Source organism: Bos indicus, chromosome 17 (assembly GCF_029378745.1).
Source record: "Bos indicus isolate NIAB-ARS_2022 breed Sahiwal x Tharparkar chromosome 17, NIAB-ARS_B.indTharparkar_mat_pri_1.0, whole genome shotgun sequence".
Taxonomy (NCBI): Eukaryota; Metazoa; Chordata; class Mammalia; order Artiodactyla; family Bovidae; genus Bos; species Bos indicus.
Window position 1 is genome coordinate 57,996,963 of NC_091776.1, and position 17,767 is coordinate 58,014,729.

Consider the following 17,767-nt stretch of genomic DNA (forward strand, 5'->3'; position numbering starts at 1 on the left):
GTCACAGTTAGACAGCTGGTGGGACTGGCTGGGGTCACCCAGCCTGGTTAACAAAACCCAGCTCCCTACAGCCAGCCTAAGTCAGAGCTTCTCCCAGAAGGATTGCATTCTCTGACAGGTTGAAATGCAGCCTCCTGGGCGCTGCCTGAGTCCCTGACCCTCAAGTTTGAGAAGGTCCCCACCCTAAGCTACTAGGCTGAGCGGCTAGGGCTGGTTAGTGTTGTCTGTGGGTGTGTCCACTTCATCATGTTGGGCTCTCCTGGAATAAGCTAAGCAAAGCACCCCCTCCATGTGCATTCAAGCTGGATTGTTATTATTATCATCTCTATTGCTGTTCACCGTAGAGCTAATTAACGCTGTCCTTCTTCACTGTTCCCAGGGAGTTTCCTTTCTGAGAATTGGGAGGAGGTGTAGTGGAACCGGGGTGGGGGTGGGCATGGGCGTGGAACCTCCATTCGTTCTGATCCCTCCTACCTGTATACCCCAACTCTGCTCATACCTGCTTCTTCCCAGGGCCGGCACGGGTGCAGAAGGGATGAGCACGGCGGCGGCTGCAAGGACTGAGGAACCTGGGTCCCCCGCCCGGGGCGGAGCGCTGCCCACTCCCGGCCGTGCGCGAAACCGGCGCGCGCTAGGACCGTGGCGCTCCGCCCGCCGCCGCTATAAGAGGCTGCGCTCGCGCCCCACGCGGAACCCGCGGCTCAGGCCCGTTCCTGGCGTCCCGACCGGTGTGTTGGACCCGAGGCCGGTGCGGCCGCGGCGCAGCTGACGCCAGCCCAGGGCCTGGGACGGACAAGCGTCCCGGGACCCCACCCCGCCGCGGGCACCATGGGCGCTGCCCACTCCGCGTCCGAGGAGGTGCGGGAGCTGGAGGGCAAGACCGGCTGTGAGTATCCCGCGGGGGGCGCGCGCGGGGACAGGGGCGGGGACCGCTGGCCGGCTGGCCCTGGGGTTCCCAGCCCACAGCCGGCCGCTCGGCTCTGGGTCCCCGCTCTGTGTGACCTTGGGCTAGTAGCTGGCTCTCTGGGCGCCTCAGTCTCCTCTTCCTTCAAATGGGTTCCCCGCCGGCCGCTTTGCAGGCAACGGCGATGCTGAGTAAGTGCCGGGGCCGCTGTGCCCCGGCGCCCTCGGAGTTGGCCGGGAAGCCTCGCCTGGGACTGCAGACCCGGGAGGGAGCAGGGTCCTGGCTGCCCCCGCCGGGGGCAGAGCAGGCGCCCGGGAGAGCGAGCGCCCGGGCGCGCTCAGCTGTTGTGAGCGCCCCGCACCTGAAAGTCGATGGATTCGCGATGCGCCGGGGGAGGAAAGTTTTGAAATCGGCGGCAGCTGGGTACGAGCCGGGCTGCGTGACCTTTGGCGGCTGCGCGGGTCTCTGCGCCTCCCGTCTGTGAAATGGGTTCAGGTGGGTCCCGCTCCATGAGTAACTGGGAGGATTAAGCGAGGCAGCGCCCGAGGAGCACTTTGCGGGAGCTCGGCGACCTTCCTCGAGCTCGCCCGGACTCCCGGGCCCCGCAGAGGCTGCGCGCCCAGCGTCCGCCCGGGCAGGGCGCACCAGGAGGCCGTGCTGCGGGCTGAGCTGACCGCAGGGAAGTGATGGCGGAAGCGCCTGACTGCCCAAGTCCTGCCGGGCTGGGAACTTGACCGTAGGCCATGACCTCTGGGCCCCTGCTTCTGTTACGGGGCTGTGAAGCGGAGTGTGGACTGAGGACCACGAAAGGCTAGGTGAGTGGGCAGACTGGCTTTGACAGTGGGCAGATGGTGTTTGATCCCTGCCAGCTCCACTTCCTGGCTGTGTGACCTTGGGCTAGTCACTTTACCCCTCTGAGTCTCGGTTTCTTTCTAGAATGGAATTTCTGCTAGTATCTGGTAGACTAGATGGTCATGAAAACGGGAGCCGCAGATGTTATTTCCAGGCAGCAGGCCCCTGTTGCCTACTTGGAGTTTAATGCAGACAGAGTCCATGGTTGATCAGCTGGAGGGAGCAGCCCAGCCATTTGTGCCTGGGCTGAAAAATGACCCCTCCTGACCCCCAATCTAAATACCTCTTTCCAGAAGAATTGGGTGAAAATTACAGAAAGCCCTTAATTAGATGTGTGTGTGTGTGTGTGTGTGTGTGTGTGTGTATACAGGTGCATACATACACAGACATGTATACAGACACCTTCCTGTGTACAAATATAGAGCTGTCTTGTGTGGGAGGGGGGAAAAAGGTGTGGTTCATATACATAATATAGAACCCCTTTCTTTCTTTCTTTTTTTTTTTTTAAAAGAGAAGTAAGAGTATATTTTCGTAACTGTTTCATTTGCATCAAGGAAGAGTAATGAATACTTACCAGGGATTTGGTAGAAGGGATGGAGGAGTGAGCCTTTCACTGTTAACTTTTTTACATTTTCATTTTGAATCATGTGTGACTATTTCTTCAGAAAGTTTTACAAAGTCTAGTTCAGCCCCAAGGCTCATGTGAGAGAGGAGGTAGGACCATGACCTGACTTCCTTGGGCTTCCCTCGTTTCTGTTATATTTCTTGAGTGCCCGCTGGCTGCCTAGAAGTAGGATTCTCTGAGGCTGGGATCTCTGCAGGAAGTGTGGGCTCTACTGGCTATAGCCTTGCAGGCAGCCCCCACGCCAGGCAGTCTGGGGGAATTCCATCTGCCTGTGCAGTTTGACAGGTGATGGGGCTGCAGAGCATGCTGGGAATCTTGTCAGTTTCCTGGGTCCAGCCTCCTACAGGGATGACAGACGCTGAGTGTTCCATGCTCTGTTGCTTTCCCAGATATGGCTTCCCTTCTTGCTGCTCAGAACTCGGATTTCACACCCCAAAGAGAGAGGGGAGACAGAGGAGAGCCAGAAAGGGGTGTTCTGAGATCAGACTAGAGGGATGGATGAACGCCTGCCTTCTGTTATCTGAACTTTAAGTAGGTGGAAAGCTCCCCTATTTCTGTGAAAAGGGTTGGCACGGTCTGAGCTCTTTTACCCATTCAGACCTGAGAGACTGATATTGCAGAGGGGAGACGCAACGCACAGTGTGAACAAATCAATCCGTAGTTCTGGGAAGAGGGTACAACCCAGTGGCATGAGAGCTGGGATGGGGCAAGGAAACATTTCTTTAGGGTCGACCTGGAGGGCTTCTCAGAGGAGGTGATAATGGAGCAGACCCAAATAAGAAGGAGCAAGCTGTGTGAAGACCAGTGGGAAATGCACTGGGGGCAGAGGGCGCAGCAAATGCAAAGGTCCTTTGGCAGGAACAGAGTGAAGACAATGAGTGAGGTTTGTTTGAGATGAGGACACGGATGTAGGGCTCAAGCTGGGTCAGGAGCCTGATTTAGGGAGTCTTGCTAGGTATGTGGACTTGGGCAAGTCATTCATGCCCTGAATGCCTCAGTTTCATGCACTGTGAAGTCAGAATAGAAGTCATACCTTCTTCTGAGTTGTTAGGAAGGATTAAATGAGTGAATATATGCAAAGTATTTAGAACAAGCAGCTTGCCACGTGGCGCAGTGGTAAAGAATCCGCCTGCCAGTGCAGGAGACTCAGGAGACTTGGGTTCAGTCCTTGGGCTTGGGAAGATTCCCTGGAAGAGGGCATGACAACCTACTTCAGTATTCTTGCCTGGGAAATTCCATGGACAAAGGAGCCTAGCAGGTTACAGTCCATGGGGTCGCAGAGAGACACTACTGAGCAACTATGCACACATTTAGAACAAGCACAATTATTTAATATTCTCAGCCTTGCTTTAAACACATTGATAGATCCTGGTCACTCTGAGCCACAAGTAAGAGTTAAGTTTTGGTCCCACTTCTTCAGAGCTGTGTGACCTTAAGCAAGTTGTTTTACCTCTCTGAGTGTTAATGCACCCACCTGGATCCTGGGGTGGAGGTATAGATTGAACCAGATGATGTATGTATGTGTGGCAATACCTGACTTGGTGCAGGGACATCAGCTCCCAGGATCCTGCAGGCTGGGTGGAGTGTTCCCGTCAGAACCCTTGGGAAGCATCTCTGAGAAAGTTAGCAGAGCCTCAGACCAGGGCAGCCAGAGGACAGGCGGTTCCCACGGGGTTTCTAGGTTCCCCCTGCCTCTCTGAGCACCAAGATGGTCCCTAATTGGAAGAATCAGCCTGATCCCTTTGCACGCACCCTCAAGGAATCCTCATAGTAATCGTTCAGGGAAGGTGGTACTGTGGCCAATTCAGATGAGGAAACCGAGGCTCAGAGGACTTAAGCAACTTGCCTGCCATCCCACAGTGCATAAGCAGAGGAGTAGGGGATCCCAGCACCCCCGGGGTTCACTGTCCTGCCACTACTGTGCTTTTACTGTGTGTCATCGCCTTGCAGATTTCTAGGAACCCAGAAAGGGTAGGAACAGCCTGCCATACGTTTTTCTCACCTCCAGGCCTTTGCACAATCTGTTCCCCGTGCCCCGGAGCACTCTTTCCATTTCAGGTAATTCGGCATTTGCATGTGGCAGTAACCATCACCCAGGAGAAGATGGAGCATGGCTCCTCTTCTCATCTCTTCATGAAACTCATGTTCTTGGTTCAGAGCTCAGCTTAGCTATTGTTTCCTCCCAGAGAGCCTTCCCTGGCTACCCTCCTTCCAACCTTGGTGTGTTAAATGCCAGTCCCCAGCACTCCAGCAGCTCCTGTGTTGCCTCCCATAATAGCATCACAGCCTGTTGTAATTGTCAGCTTTGTCACCTGCCACCCCCTCGAAACTTGGAGCTCCTCGAGAGTGAGGAGGATGTGTCTTGTTCACCTTTGTACTCACTGGGAACACAAGAGGTTCACGTTGAGGGGGTGAAGGCCCTGGGGACTTTATAACCCGAGCAGTATTGCCCAGGAGCGTGTGTCCGGTATAAAATCCAGCACCACCCCAGCAGCCGGCCCGGGCCATGCCAGCCCCACCAAAAATAGGCCTGAGTGCAAGCTCGCCCACAGAGGGCATCCTCAGGTCTGCACACCCACCTCTCCTTTCCTCTGAGAACCTTGTCGATCAATTTAAAACACAAGCAAGTATTCCCAAACATCTTTGCTGTGCCAGCAAAGCCAACTACCTAGATGGTTAACATTCCTATTAAAAACCCCAGCAAAGGCATCCTCATTGTGTGTCTGAGTGGTGAGCTTGCCTTTCTCCATGGCAGGTGTGGAGTCAAGCCCAGCGTGTGTGTCCTGGGGTGTGACATGGGCCCTGGACGGGAGGAAAAGCTCCTTAGGAGACACTCACTGAAGCGTGTCCCCCGTCACCACCTGGAGCTGGCGTGGAGGTGGCCCTGCTTCCCGTCCCCCCGCCCGATGTCTGCTCCTGGAATTGGAAAGGAAACAATAAGAGTGGGATTCTGGGAAAGGTGGAAGGGTCTGTTTTTTTTTCCTTCAGGCTCCAAAACAGCTCCACAGGCATGTCTATATAGATGCCAAGAAGCTGCCAGAAGGAAGAAGAAAAAACAATCTCACAGATCGGGAGCTCAGACCTCATGATGATTGGAGCTAGTGTTTATCAGGCGCCCGTCATCTGCCAGACGCCGGGCTGAGCTGGGATGTTCCCCGCGGCGGCTCACAGAATCCTCCCGGGGATGCTGTGGCCTCCCTGTTCCGTAGATGGGCAAGTCGAGGCTGAGGAGAAGACATGACAGACCAGGGCCACAGGCCACTAAGAAGCAGAGGCAGGATGCAGTTTCTGGTCTGACCCCCAGACTTCATCCTTTGGGGAGGGAACCAGAGATGAGGGAGTCCTGTGCGGCCTGGGCAGGCTTCTAGGGGTGACACAGTACGTTTTCCACCAGAATCTCCCTGCTGGGCGATACTCCTGGGTTATAAAGCCTTCAAGAAGCCCCAGACCGTGGCCTCAGCCCCTTCACCACCTTCTCCCATGCAACAGGCGCCTCCTCTGCCCTCCTGAAGGGGCCTTGAGGGGTAAGGGCAGGCCAGCAGGTACCACTGTGTTCTTCCTGTTGTCATCAAGGCTTGTGAAGCTAAATGGCCAGACAAGACCCACCCAGCTCCCTTTCCATTTTCTCTGGGGTAGATTATAGTTTGTTTTCATTAAGAAAAAAAAAATAATGTATTTATTTCATTTATTTTTGGCTGGGCTGGGTCCTCGTTGCTGTGTGGGCGTTTCTTTACTCGTAATGTGTAGGCTTCTCACTGTGGCGGCTTCTCTCGTTGCAGAGCATGGGCCCTAGGGCACTCAGGCTTCAGCGTTTCGGCTTCCAAGCTCTAGAGCACAGGTTCAGTAGTCGTGGCACACAAGCTTATTTGCTTCGCAGCATGTAGGATCTTCCTGGACCAAGGATGGAACCTGTGTCTGCTGCATTGGCAGGTGGTTTCTTTAGCACTGAGCCACCAGGGAAGTCCTAGACTGTGGTTTTAACTTGGGATCCTTGAGGATTCTCTGAACCCCCATAAAATAGGGTGCAGAATTGTGTCCTGGGGGCCCTGGGAGACATGGACCCTCAGCTTTCATGAGATTCTTAAAACGGTGACAGTGCAGTCTACTGTATGTAAATAAGACCCCAAAAGAAAAGTGAAGATAAAGTGAGCACTAAATTTTTTTTAGAAAAATGAAAAAGGGTGGCTTCCTGCTGAGGGAGGAACAGACATGTGTAGGAGGACTGGTCGCCGACGTCTGAGCTCTCAGGGGCCCTGGGTGCAGTGGTCTCTACCACAGAAGGGAGGGCCGAGAGGCCCCAGCCCTCAGTAACCTCCTCTCCCTTGGTCAGGCAGGGGTGTCCGGATCTCTGCCTACCTCTGGGTGCTCACAGTGTGGAAACATGCAGGAGAGGGCTGGGTACAAGGGAACTGATTCCTGGGCACCCACAAGCACCCCTGCTCTGGCCCGCTCTGTGCAGCTGGCCCGCTCGTTCTGTGTCTGTGGCAGCTGCAGAGCAGGGCAAGGTGATCGTGGGGTCTGCCCCGTGTGGTAGTTCTGAGACATGCTGTCCACGCCATCAGTTCCACACCTTTAAAGATGCAGCAGTTGACCAGATGGTCTTGGACTGTGGCTGAGGTCATAGCTGCTCCTTCTGGGGCCCTTTCCATCCATCATCCTCCCATCCTAAGAGCCCAGTGGGACTTTTGTTACGTGTTTACAGATGAGGACACTGAGGCTCAGACCTGCAGCTGATGGCTCAAGGTTACTTCCATGCATATGTGTAACTGAACTGCTGTGCTATACACCTGAAACTAACATGATCTTGATACTATGAATCAGTTATACTTCTATAAAAAAGGAAAACACAGTCTACAAAAGATGACTTAGATGCTGTGTGTAGAACCCAAATCCAAAACCAGACTTTTTTTGGGGGGGGTAAGGAGAAACTGCCTGTCCCACGTGACATAATGTAGACAGTGTGAGGGTCCCTGAGTCTGTCTTATCTGGGAGACGTGACACTGCTGACCCGTGACCTTGTTTCGTTTTATTTTGTTTTTAGATATTGCTTATTTGGCTGTTCCAGGTCTTAGTTGTGGCATGCAAACTCTTAGCTGAGGCACGTGTGATCTAGTTGCCTGACCAAGGATTGAACTTGGGGCCCCCTGCACTTGAAGTGCAGAGTCTTATCCACTGGACTACCAGGGAACTGTGCCCCTCACCACAACCTTGTCAATAGTGTTCTACACACTTGTTTACTAAGTTGGCAAGGGGAAAATGGGACCTCGAGATGGATAGGATTAGCTCTGGGTGATTTGGAAAGTTCTAGAACTGTAGGCTACCTATCCTCCAGGGAGGGCAAGCTTGGTGGTGGGCACTGTGAGGGGTGTAGAAAGGGCTAAGAAAGAGGAGGCCCTCTCCAAATCCTGTGGAGTCAGACCTCACAGGTCTGACTGTGAGACTCGCGCCGGTTTCAGAAGAAATAGTTGTGTTTTCTCTGCGTGAGAGCAGCTGGTGATCTACTCCAGCACTTCCCAGCTCCACGGACTAGTAGTAATTACATCCCTTATGCATCTTTCCTTCTAGCTTCCCCCACCCCCACGCTGGCAGGATAATTTTTTTGTGAGTTAATGGTCCCCAGAAGGCAGCGTGGAACTTAATCACTGATCAGATATGCCATACGGCCCAATCCTACAGACAAAATGCCTCATGTGTTGATAAGATGCTGCTGCTTTTGCAAAGCACTTTAGTATCTATTATCTCAAGCCCAGGGAACACAGTGTTTTTGGCTCTGGGATACCCACTGCTTTGGGGAGATAAGGTAAGGCCTCCTTTTCCCAGGCTGGAGAGGCCAGGCAAGGTGACGGAAAGGAACCTGGCACCCAGGTCCTGCCAGCCATCCTGTCGCCGGCGCCAGCTTTATTATTAATTCATAAAACCAGAAGGTCAAGTGGGTGATTTCCGCTGGTGGTGGCAGTCACCTTAAGGCCCAGGACAAAAAGGCCTTTGTTGTCCCAGCCCTGTGAGCTTTGTGGACCGGTAGGCTGTCAGAAGTGGGCCTGCAGTTCTCTGCACAGCTCCCTGGGAGGTGAGAGAGCACAGTTTCAGGGCTGAGGTACTTCTGGGACGGAGGGCCGGTGGCCAGGCAGGAGACATCAGCAGGGTTGGTGTGACTGAGTCATACAGCAATGGAAAGAGAAGGGCGGGGGGATTCCTTCCACCTCCTGAGTACCAATACCAGGGTCCCAGTGATCTAAGAACCCCGGGTGAGCACCCAGCACTTCACAGACCTCGCCCACCTGGTAGCTCTCAGGGTTTCCCTTATCTTGTCCTCTCCTGTGTCTCTGAGACCTCAGCCAGAGTCCCCTGTGGGCAGAGACTAGCCTCCCACCACGTTTGCCTTTACCAGCAGATAGGTGTGGGTTTGAATCACGGCACTACTTCTTAACTGTCTAAGCAAGAAAACTTGCCTCCCTGAGTCTCAGTCTCCTCATCTGTAAAATGGAAATGTGTCCTAAGCCTGCTGTGAGGATTAAGTAAGAATTTGAGTAAAGCTCTGCACACACCATCTGTGTTCAGTAGTTGTTGGCAGGTAAGAATTATTTTGATTTTTGTAAACCTTTCAGAAGCTGGCCACATATAACCCTTTTAAGGGTATTCTGTAACTTCCTTCAGAAGTTCATATCATCTTTGACATGTCTGCCATCTTTGACATGCCTCAAGTTAGTCATTATCTTGCCCTTGTGCTGATGCTCAGGGACCTTCAGTTCAGTTCAGTTGCTCAGTCGTGTCCAACTCTTTGGGACCCCGTGAACCGCAGCACACCAGGCCTCCCTGTCCAACTCCCAGAGTCCACCCAAACCCATGTCCATTGAGTCAGTGATGCCATTCAACCATCTCATCCTCTGTCGTCCCCTTCTCCTCCTGCCCTCAATCTTTCCTAGCATCAGGGTCTTTTCAAATGAGTCAGCTCTCTGCATCAGGTGGCCAAAGTATTGGAGTTTCAGCTTCCACATAAGTCCTTCCAATAAAAACCCAGGACTGGTCTCCTTTAGGATGGACTGGTCTCCTTTAGGATGGATCTCCTTGCAGTCCAAGGGACTCTCAAGAGTCTTCTCCAACACCACAGTTCAAAAGCATCAATTCTTCAGTGCTCAGCTGAAGATGTGAGAGTGAGAGTCCAACTCTCACATCTGTATGTGACTACTGGAAAAACCATAGCCTTGACTAGAAACCATTGACTAGATGGAACTTTGTTGACAAAGTAATGTCTCTGTTTTTCAATATGCTGTCTAGGTTGGTCATAACTTTCCCTTCCAAGGAGTAAGCATCTTTTAATTTCAGGGACCTTAGCATGCTTGAATTTGTATCACTCTGTAGTTTTTTTTCTTTATTTTTAAAACCTATATTTTTATTGTTTTACGCAGTCTCTATTAATTCTTGCAACCATTCTTCCTTACAGATTCAGTTTTCTTCCTTTGTAACACACTTTTCCATAGAGTTTGCAGTCAGTCTCTGAGTTGTCAGCTTTGTCTGAAAATGTCTTTTTTTTTTTTTTTGGCTAGCCCATAGGGCTTCCCTGGTGACTCGGACAGTAAAGAATTTGCCTGCAATGCAGGAGACCCAGGTTCAATCCCTGATCTCAGGAAGATCCCCTGGAGAAGAGAATGGCAACCATCTCCAGTATTCTTGCCTGGAGAATCCCATGCACAGAGGAGCCTGGCAGACTACAGTCCATGGGGTTGCAAAGAGTCAGACACAACTGAGAGACTAACATTTCCTTTCGTTTCATAGGAATGGTCATTTGGCTAGGTATAAAATTTGAGATTGCTACATGTTTTCTCTCAGGACTGAAATTTTTGGTCTCTCTCTGTTGTTGAAAAGTCAACTCTTTTGTCTGACTGATATTCCTTTGTGGAAATCTGTTTTTTCCTCTGTGTTTTAAAAATAACTGTTGTGGGAGTTTTTTTTCTTTGTTGGTTTTTTTTTTTTTTAATATACTATGCTTTTGTCTAGGTGTGAATTTAATTTATTCTGCTGGGGAATGGTTTATGCTATATTATTTAAAAGCAACTCATGTCTTCCATCATGAAAATATTCTCTCTCCCCTTTCTCCTTATCTTCTTCCTCAATAATTCCTTTAGAAAGGTGATGAACCCTGTCATTCTGTCCTGAATGCCTCTTTACCTTTCTTTCATATTCCATAGCTTTTTGTTTCTCTGTGCTGTATTTTAAGCTGTGTACTTAAGTCTGTCTTCTAATTCACTAATTCACTCTTTATTTATTACAACTTTGCTGCCTTAGCTTTTTTTTTTTTTAAGTCTATGGAATTTAAAAAACTATTTTGTAAGTTCTATGTGGTTTTCAGAGTCACCACTTTTGTCATAGGGCACTGTTCTCACATTATTTGAAATAATTTATAGTTTCTGCTGTCTCATCTTCTTGGAGTTCCATTCCATTTATTATTTGTGTCTGCTGATTCTCCTAAATGCTGATCGTTTGCTTGCGTAGTTTGGTTTTTGAGCCTGAGCTCATCTTTGGGCTGTCTGCCCCTGGTTTTCATATCTTTCTGTGTACCTTCATCTCCACATTCATGCCAAGGCCAAAGAGATGAGCTTAGCTGAAGTGCCTCCCTGATGAGAGTACCCTGTGCTCAGGGCTATAGAAGTGGCTCTCACAGTGCTTTGCATCTGTTGTTCTGGATACCTTATTAGGGTTTTCACTGGTCTGGAAACACTATTTACATTAATTCCTCAATTTGGTTTTCCTTCACTACAGAGGTTTGGATTTTTCTCTCATGCACGTCGCAGGCCCACAGTTTTGATTCGTCACAGAGTCCTCCTCCCCCCTCTGCACCATCCCACCTCTTCGGCAGAGTCAGCTTCCCTGTTGGTTCTCTGGGCCAGTGGGAACATTTTTCTGTCCCACCTTACATGGGGAGGCAGCCTTTTGTGCTCTAGCCTTTGTTAGGAGTCTCGCTTCTAACTCATACAGACCCCAGGCCACTGCTGCTACTCAGTGGGCTAGAAGCCTCACACTTAGCTGTTAGAGCCTGGAATTGTTCTGGTACCCCTGGGCCACCTGTCTTACTGCGACTGAGTTTCCTCCTTGCTTCTAGTACCTGAAGATTTCCCAGCTTAGTGATATCTTAAATTTTTTTCTAATTTAATCCAGTGCTTCATGGGTTTGTAATGGAATAGAGAGTCTGTGTTAGCTCTTTGTAGAAGGAACTAGAGTTCTTTTTTTTTTTCTTTTTGTATATTTTTTTATTTTTTTGTCTGTGGCATGTGGGATCTTAGTTCCCCAATCAGGATCAAACCTGTGCCCCCTGCATTGGAAGCATGGAGTCTTAACCATTGGACCAGTTCTGATGGAACTGGAATTCTTTACTTAAATGTCCTACCATAATAAACCCTTGTACTTTTGGTAAATCTGGAACTGAAAATAGATCTGGAAAGATCTGAAAACCAGTTCCCTATAGGCTCTGAAAGGTGCCCAAATCTCCCCTGTTGTTTTTCTTCCTTAGCTTTAGCCTTTTTTAAAAATATAATTTTTATTTATTCATTTTTGGCTGTGCTGGATCTTGGCTGCTGTGTGGGCCTCTCTCCAGTTGCAGCAAGTGGGGCCTACTCTCTAGCTGTGGCTCACAGGCTTCTCATTGCGGTGGCTTCTCGTTGCAGAGCACAGACTGTAGGCTCTCGAGCTTCAGTAATGGCTCCCAGCTCGAGAGCACAGGCTAAGTAATTATAGCACATGGGCTTAGTTGCTCCACGGCATGTGGGATCTTCCTGGATCAGGGATTGAACCGCCTCTCCTGCTTTGGTGGGAGGATTCTTTACCACTGAGCCACCAGGGAAGCCCTAGTCTTTTTATTACAATGGAGACATCTTTCTGTCTTTAGTGAGGTAAGTGATAATGTGTTTGTTGTCCTAGTCATTTCTTCATTTTGGCAGACAGCACCACAAATGGTCAGGAGAGCAGATTCTGGAGTCACAGACCCTGGTTCAAATCCCAGTTCTGCCACTCATATCTCTGTGACCTTGGGGAGTGACTTAACCTCTCAGTTTCCTTATCTGTAAAATGGGTGTGATAATCATGAGAGACAGACACTGTGTTGAGGATTAAATAAGATAATGTGTGTCAAGCATTTGGCTTAGGTCCTGCCTCTGCATAAATGCTGACACACAGCAGTTACGATTGCTGCTGTAAGGCGAACGGGAAAGGCCAGACCCTAGCCGTGGGAAGATGAGCGTGGATGAGCAGGGCATGGTCTGTGTGATTTTGAGAATTGTCTCGTCTCTCCTGGGAGGAGAATGTTTTCTAAACTCATGTCACTTTACTCTCTCCCAGCATCCCCTCCAGTTCTGAGATTTGGAGGATTCTTTCTGTGCAGGAAAACAAAAAATACAACCCCAAATATCTAACAAGACCTTCAGTACCTAAAATAAATGCCATCTTGCACGCTGGTTCAGGGCTGGGGCAACCTTTTCCTGGGAACTCCTCAGCTCTTGCGTTTACAAAGTGGGTTGAAGTTTGTGTAGAAAGGATTTAAAGGTGCTGGAGGAAGGCCAGCAGTCAGTCTTCTTGTGGCTGCTTCAGCTGTGGAGAATTGAATGGAGGCTGAAAACTTCCTTCTCCAGGCCACGTGCTCCCAGGTGCTTTTTTTTTTTTAAATTCCCAGCAGCGAGGTGTGGTTTGTAACGCACCCAGCACGTGGCTTCCGTGTGGCCGGCAGGTGGAGGACAGAAGCAGGGCGCCTCACACCACGAAGCATCTTGTGTGCACCAGGCGTGTGAGAGCGGGTCCCTTCCAGGCTGTGAAGGCCAGTCCCTCACTCTCCCTCCCCAGGCCCTGGCTTAGTCATTGCTTTGGCTGTAGCCCCAGGCGGCTCACAGCACGTTCCCTCTTCCCTGGGAGCCTGGAGGCAGCTGAAGAGCTGAGTAGGTACCACGAGATGAGTGCTTTGGGGGCACAGTAATAACAACCGTGGCAACTCCAGGGTCTCATGCCCCTCCTACCAGGTGCAGTGCTGAGCATGTAACACAGTTTCTTTTACAATTGGGGCAAAATTCATATAACATGAAATTTATTATCTTAACCATTTAATTTTATTTATATTATTTCTTTTTGGCCGTGCCCTGTGGCATGTGGGATCTTAGTTCCCCAGCACCAAGGAATTCTCTTAAACTATTAAAAATTTTTTAAAATTTTGTGTTTGTTTATTTATTTTGGCTGCACCATGCAGCTTGCAGGCTCTTAGTTGCCCAACCAGGAATTGAACCCTGGCCCCCAGCAGTAGAAGCACAAAGTCCAAACCACTGGACCACCAGGGAATTCCCCCATCTTAACCATTTTAAAGCATACAATTCAGTGGCATTAAGCCCTTTCACAGTGATGCGCCGCCACCACTTCTGTATTTCCCAACCATCTTCGTCACCCCCAAAAGAAACTTCATGCCCATCAGCAAACACTCTAATCTCCCAACTAACTGGCAGCCCCTGGCAACCACTAACCTACTTTCTGTCTCTATGGATCTGCTTGCTTTGGGTGATTCATATGAAAGGGAGCATGCAGTAGTGGCCTTGCGTGTCTGGCTTCTCTCACTTAACGTCACGCTTTCAAGGTTCATCCAGGCTGTAGCAAGTGTCAGTACTTCGCTGGTCTTGTGGTGGAGTAATATGCCATCAGGTGGAGATGCCTCATTTTGCTCATCCATCTACCCGTGGATGGATGTTGGGGTTCCCACGTTTTGACGATTATGCATATTGTGTATGGGGTTTGATTGTTTCTCATGGTATGAACAGCCTCTTGTGGGCGGTGCTATTATTATCTTCATACGGAGGAGGAAGTTACAGTCTCGGGAGGCGGTTTCTTAGGACGTGAAGCTGGGGTGGAACCGGCAGCTCTTGGCAGCAGTGGGTTTAGCTCCCCTTTCTGTCCGGTCGGGCACACCTCTGTGTTTTAGGACTTCGGCTGATGCCAGGGGTTGAGTCCTGGTCAGTCTGTCAGGATTCAGCAGGCCCTGAGAGGCACCAAGACCTTCCCGGTGATGCCACTTGGCATCCTGGCACCTGCATCCAGGCTGGCACTGCTGAGGGGACATGAAGGGGCAGGGTAGCTTGAGGGCGCCCCCTGAAAAAGGAGCCAGCATGCTCTCAGTCAGCCCTGCTTCTCCCAGCTGTGTCTTGAGCTCCCTTCCCTGCCAGGAGCACTACACCTGCGGGCCTCTCAGCAGGTACGCAGCTCCATCATCTGCATCACCGTCCATTCAGTTGCCAGGTGCCTGGGCTCTTGTTTTGTGGCTTAGCATCCTCTGGAAACTCAGAGTAAAGTCTGATTGCCGTCGTCTGTTGTATGTGCCCGCCCCCCACACCCAGCACCTCTGTTCTTAGTCTGCCTTCGCCCATGCTCAAGGGCTTGGGGCTCCTTGAGTTCCTCCCATTCTGCCTCCACCAGCCCTGCCTCCTGCACCGGGCCCTCAGCCTCTGGGATCCCAATGGCATCACCTCCCAGCCCATCCCTGTGGACTAGCAGCCCCACTTGATGCTCCTTGGCCAGCAGATGCCCCTCTTAGGGTCCTGGATCACAGCGAGGTGAGGGCTCTGCCTTTTGTGTCTGCGTCCTTGGCATCTGGCAGGTGCCCAGCAAATCAGAGGCACTCAGTACATGTCTCTCAGAGTGATGGGGGCACCCGTCAGGGGATGAAGCAGACACAGCTGTACCCCAGGGGGGCATCTGTCAGGCCCCCACTCCCTTGAGACCAGCACAGATTCTGGAAGGAAGGAGCAAGTGGTATTTTGTATGCCTGCCACCAGGCTCGAACAGTCCTGACCACCCCATAGTGGACGTGGGTGAATGCGGGTCTCCCATTTCCTCCCGAGTCATGTAGGGGAGGCTGGACCCTGCAGGGGATTTGGGGCTGGCTTTTCTGCTCCTAGTCTCCACCTGCCCTCCTTCCTGAGTGTTGTCTCTGACCTCCTGATCTATGCGATTCTCCTTCCCCCAGTGAGCACAACCCCTCCTAGCATAGCAGGGGGCAGGCTGAGCGGCGGGGCCAGGGCCAGGCAGAGACCCCATGTCCATAGCCACTCCTCACTGCCCCCCTGCCCCTGGCAGGCACCCATCCAGTCTGTGTCTGTAGGTTTGCCTACTCTGGCCTTTGCAGATAAATGGAATCACACACCTGTGGCCTTTTGGGTCTGGTTCCTTTCCTTCAGCAGAATGTGTTCAGGGTTCATCCACGTTGTAGCTGGCATCAGTAGTTCATCCTTTTTTATGTCTGAATAATAGTCCACTGTATGGATAGAGCACACATTTATTAAATCAGTTTTAATCAAATATTCTTTGTTTCCTTAAATATGTAGTTTTTTTTTTTAGTAAACAAACAAACTGACTATGGGAGGAAAGAAAAGATTTGTGTTCCTGGCCTTTTTCCTCCTTCAGTTTTATTGACATATAGTTGATATACAGCACTACATAAGTTTAAGGTGTACAGCATAAAGATTTGGTTTACATAGATCATGAAGTGATTATCGTAATAAGCTTAGTGAACAGCCATCATTTCATATAGATTCAATTAAAGAAGAAACAAAAAAATTTTCTTGTGATGAGAACTCTTAAGATTTACTCTCAATAACTTTCATGTATAACATACAGCAGTGTTAATTATATTTGTTATATACTATCATCCCTAGTACTTTTAATTTAAGTTTTATTATATTAGAGTATGGTTGATTTACAACGTCATGTTAGTTTCAGGTATGCAGCAGCGTGATTCAGTTATCCATGTACGTTCTTTTTCAGATTCTTTTCCCATATAGGATATTATAGAATATTGGGTAGTTCTCTGTGCTATCCACTGGGTATAGGACCTATATAGTAGGCCCTTGATGATTATTTTATATATAATGGTGTGTATTATCTTTGTTCCTAGCTCCTAGTTTATCCCTCCCCTCCACCTTTCCCTTTTGGTAACCATATCTTTGTTTTTGATATCTGCAAGTCTGTTTCTATTTTGTAAATAAATTCATTTGTATCATTTTTTTTTTTTAGAATTCCACATGTAAGTGATACCTATGGTATTTGTCTTTCTCTTTCTGATTTCACTTAGTATGAAGGTACATCCTTGTTACAGTAAATGACATTATTTCGTTCTTTTTTATGATTGATGAATATTCCATTGTATGTGCCCATCTTTTTTATCCATTCCTCTGGCGGTGGACATTTAGGTTGCTTCCATGTCTAGGCTATTGTAAATAGTGCTGCAATGAACACTGGAGTGCGTGTATATGGTTTTCTTCAGAAATATGCCCAGGGGTGGCCTTGCTGGATCATATGGTAGTTCTGTTTTTAGATTTTTAAGGAACCCTATACTGTTCTCTATAGTAGGTGCGCCAACTTAGATTCCCACCAGCACTGTAAGCAGGTTCTATTTTCTCCACACCCTCTCCAGCATTTATTGTTCGTAGACTTTCTGATGATGGCCATTCTTACTGGTATGAGGCAGTAACCTCACTGTAGTTTTGATTTTCATTTCTCTGATAATTAGCGATGTTGAGCATCTTTTCATGGGCTTATTTGGCCATCTGTATGTTGTCTTTGCAGAAGTGTCTGTTTAGATCTTCTGCCCACTCTTTGAGTTTTGTTGTTTCTTTTTTATATTGAGCTGCATGAGCTGTTTTTTTAATCCATTCACCTGTTGAAGGACATCTGGGTTGTTCCTACATTTTGGCTGTTGTGCATAGGGCTGCTGTGAGCATTTGTTTACGGGTTTCTGTGTGGATGTACATTTTTGTTTATCCTGGGTACATGCTTAGGAGCAGGATTTCTGGATTCGGTGTAAATCTATGTTTAGTTAGAAGAGGAATCACCAGACTGTTTTCCATAGTTGCTGGATCATTTTCCACTCCCATCTGCAACGTCTGAGGGATCCACTTTCTCCATGGTATCACCAGTGCTTGATATTCTCTATTTTATTTTCATTATAGCCATAGAAGGAAAAAAATTTAAATAAGATTACACAAGTTATCCCTATTAATTGCAGGAAACTTAAACGATAGATACGTAGCTCAGCAGGTAAAGAATCGGCCTGAAGTGCAGGAGTCCTGGCTTCGATCCCTGGATTGGGAAGATCCCCTGGAGAAGGAAATGGCAACCCACTCCAGGATCCTTGCCTGGAAAATCTCAGGGACAGAGGAGCCTGATGGGCTACAGTCCATGGTATCGCAAAGAGTCGGGCATGACTGAGCGACTAACACTTACTTACTTAAGCAAAATAAGGAGCTAGAGGAGACAAATATCCTGTCATGCTACCATCTGGAACAATCTACTGTTTTGTTGTAGCCTTTTCCTAATTTTTCTTTTGTACACACTTGTATATCAATGTGTTAATGAGATCTTTCATGTAA

The 17,767-nt window shown here is 49.3% G+C and overlaps 1 protein-coding gene across 4 annotated transcripts in view; it reads left to right on the forward strand.

Annotated features, from left to right (window-relative positions):
* Positions 1-671: 671 nt before the first annotated feature.
* The window catches only part of TESC (tescalcin), a 64,389-nt gene continuing 47,293 nt past the window's right edge, over positions 672-17,767 (forward strand). For 2 of the 4 annotated variants that reach the window (XM_070769599.1, XM_070769602.1), the window contains exon 1: positions 677-886. In XM_070769599.1, coding sequence (XP_070625700.1) covers positions 829-886 — 58 coding nt within the window. In that variant the 5' untranslated portion in view covers positions 677-828. Of the gene's footprint in view, positions 887-17,767 lie in introns of all 4 variants that reach the window. The other 2 variants (XM_070769601.1, XM_070769600.1) reach the window with 2 other exon arrangements.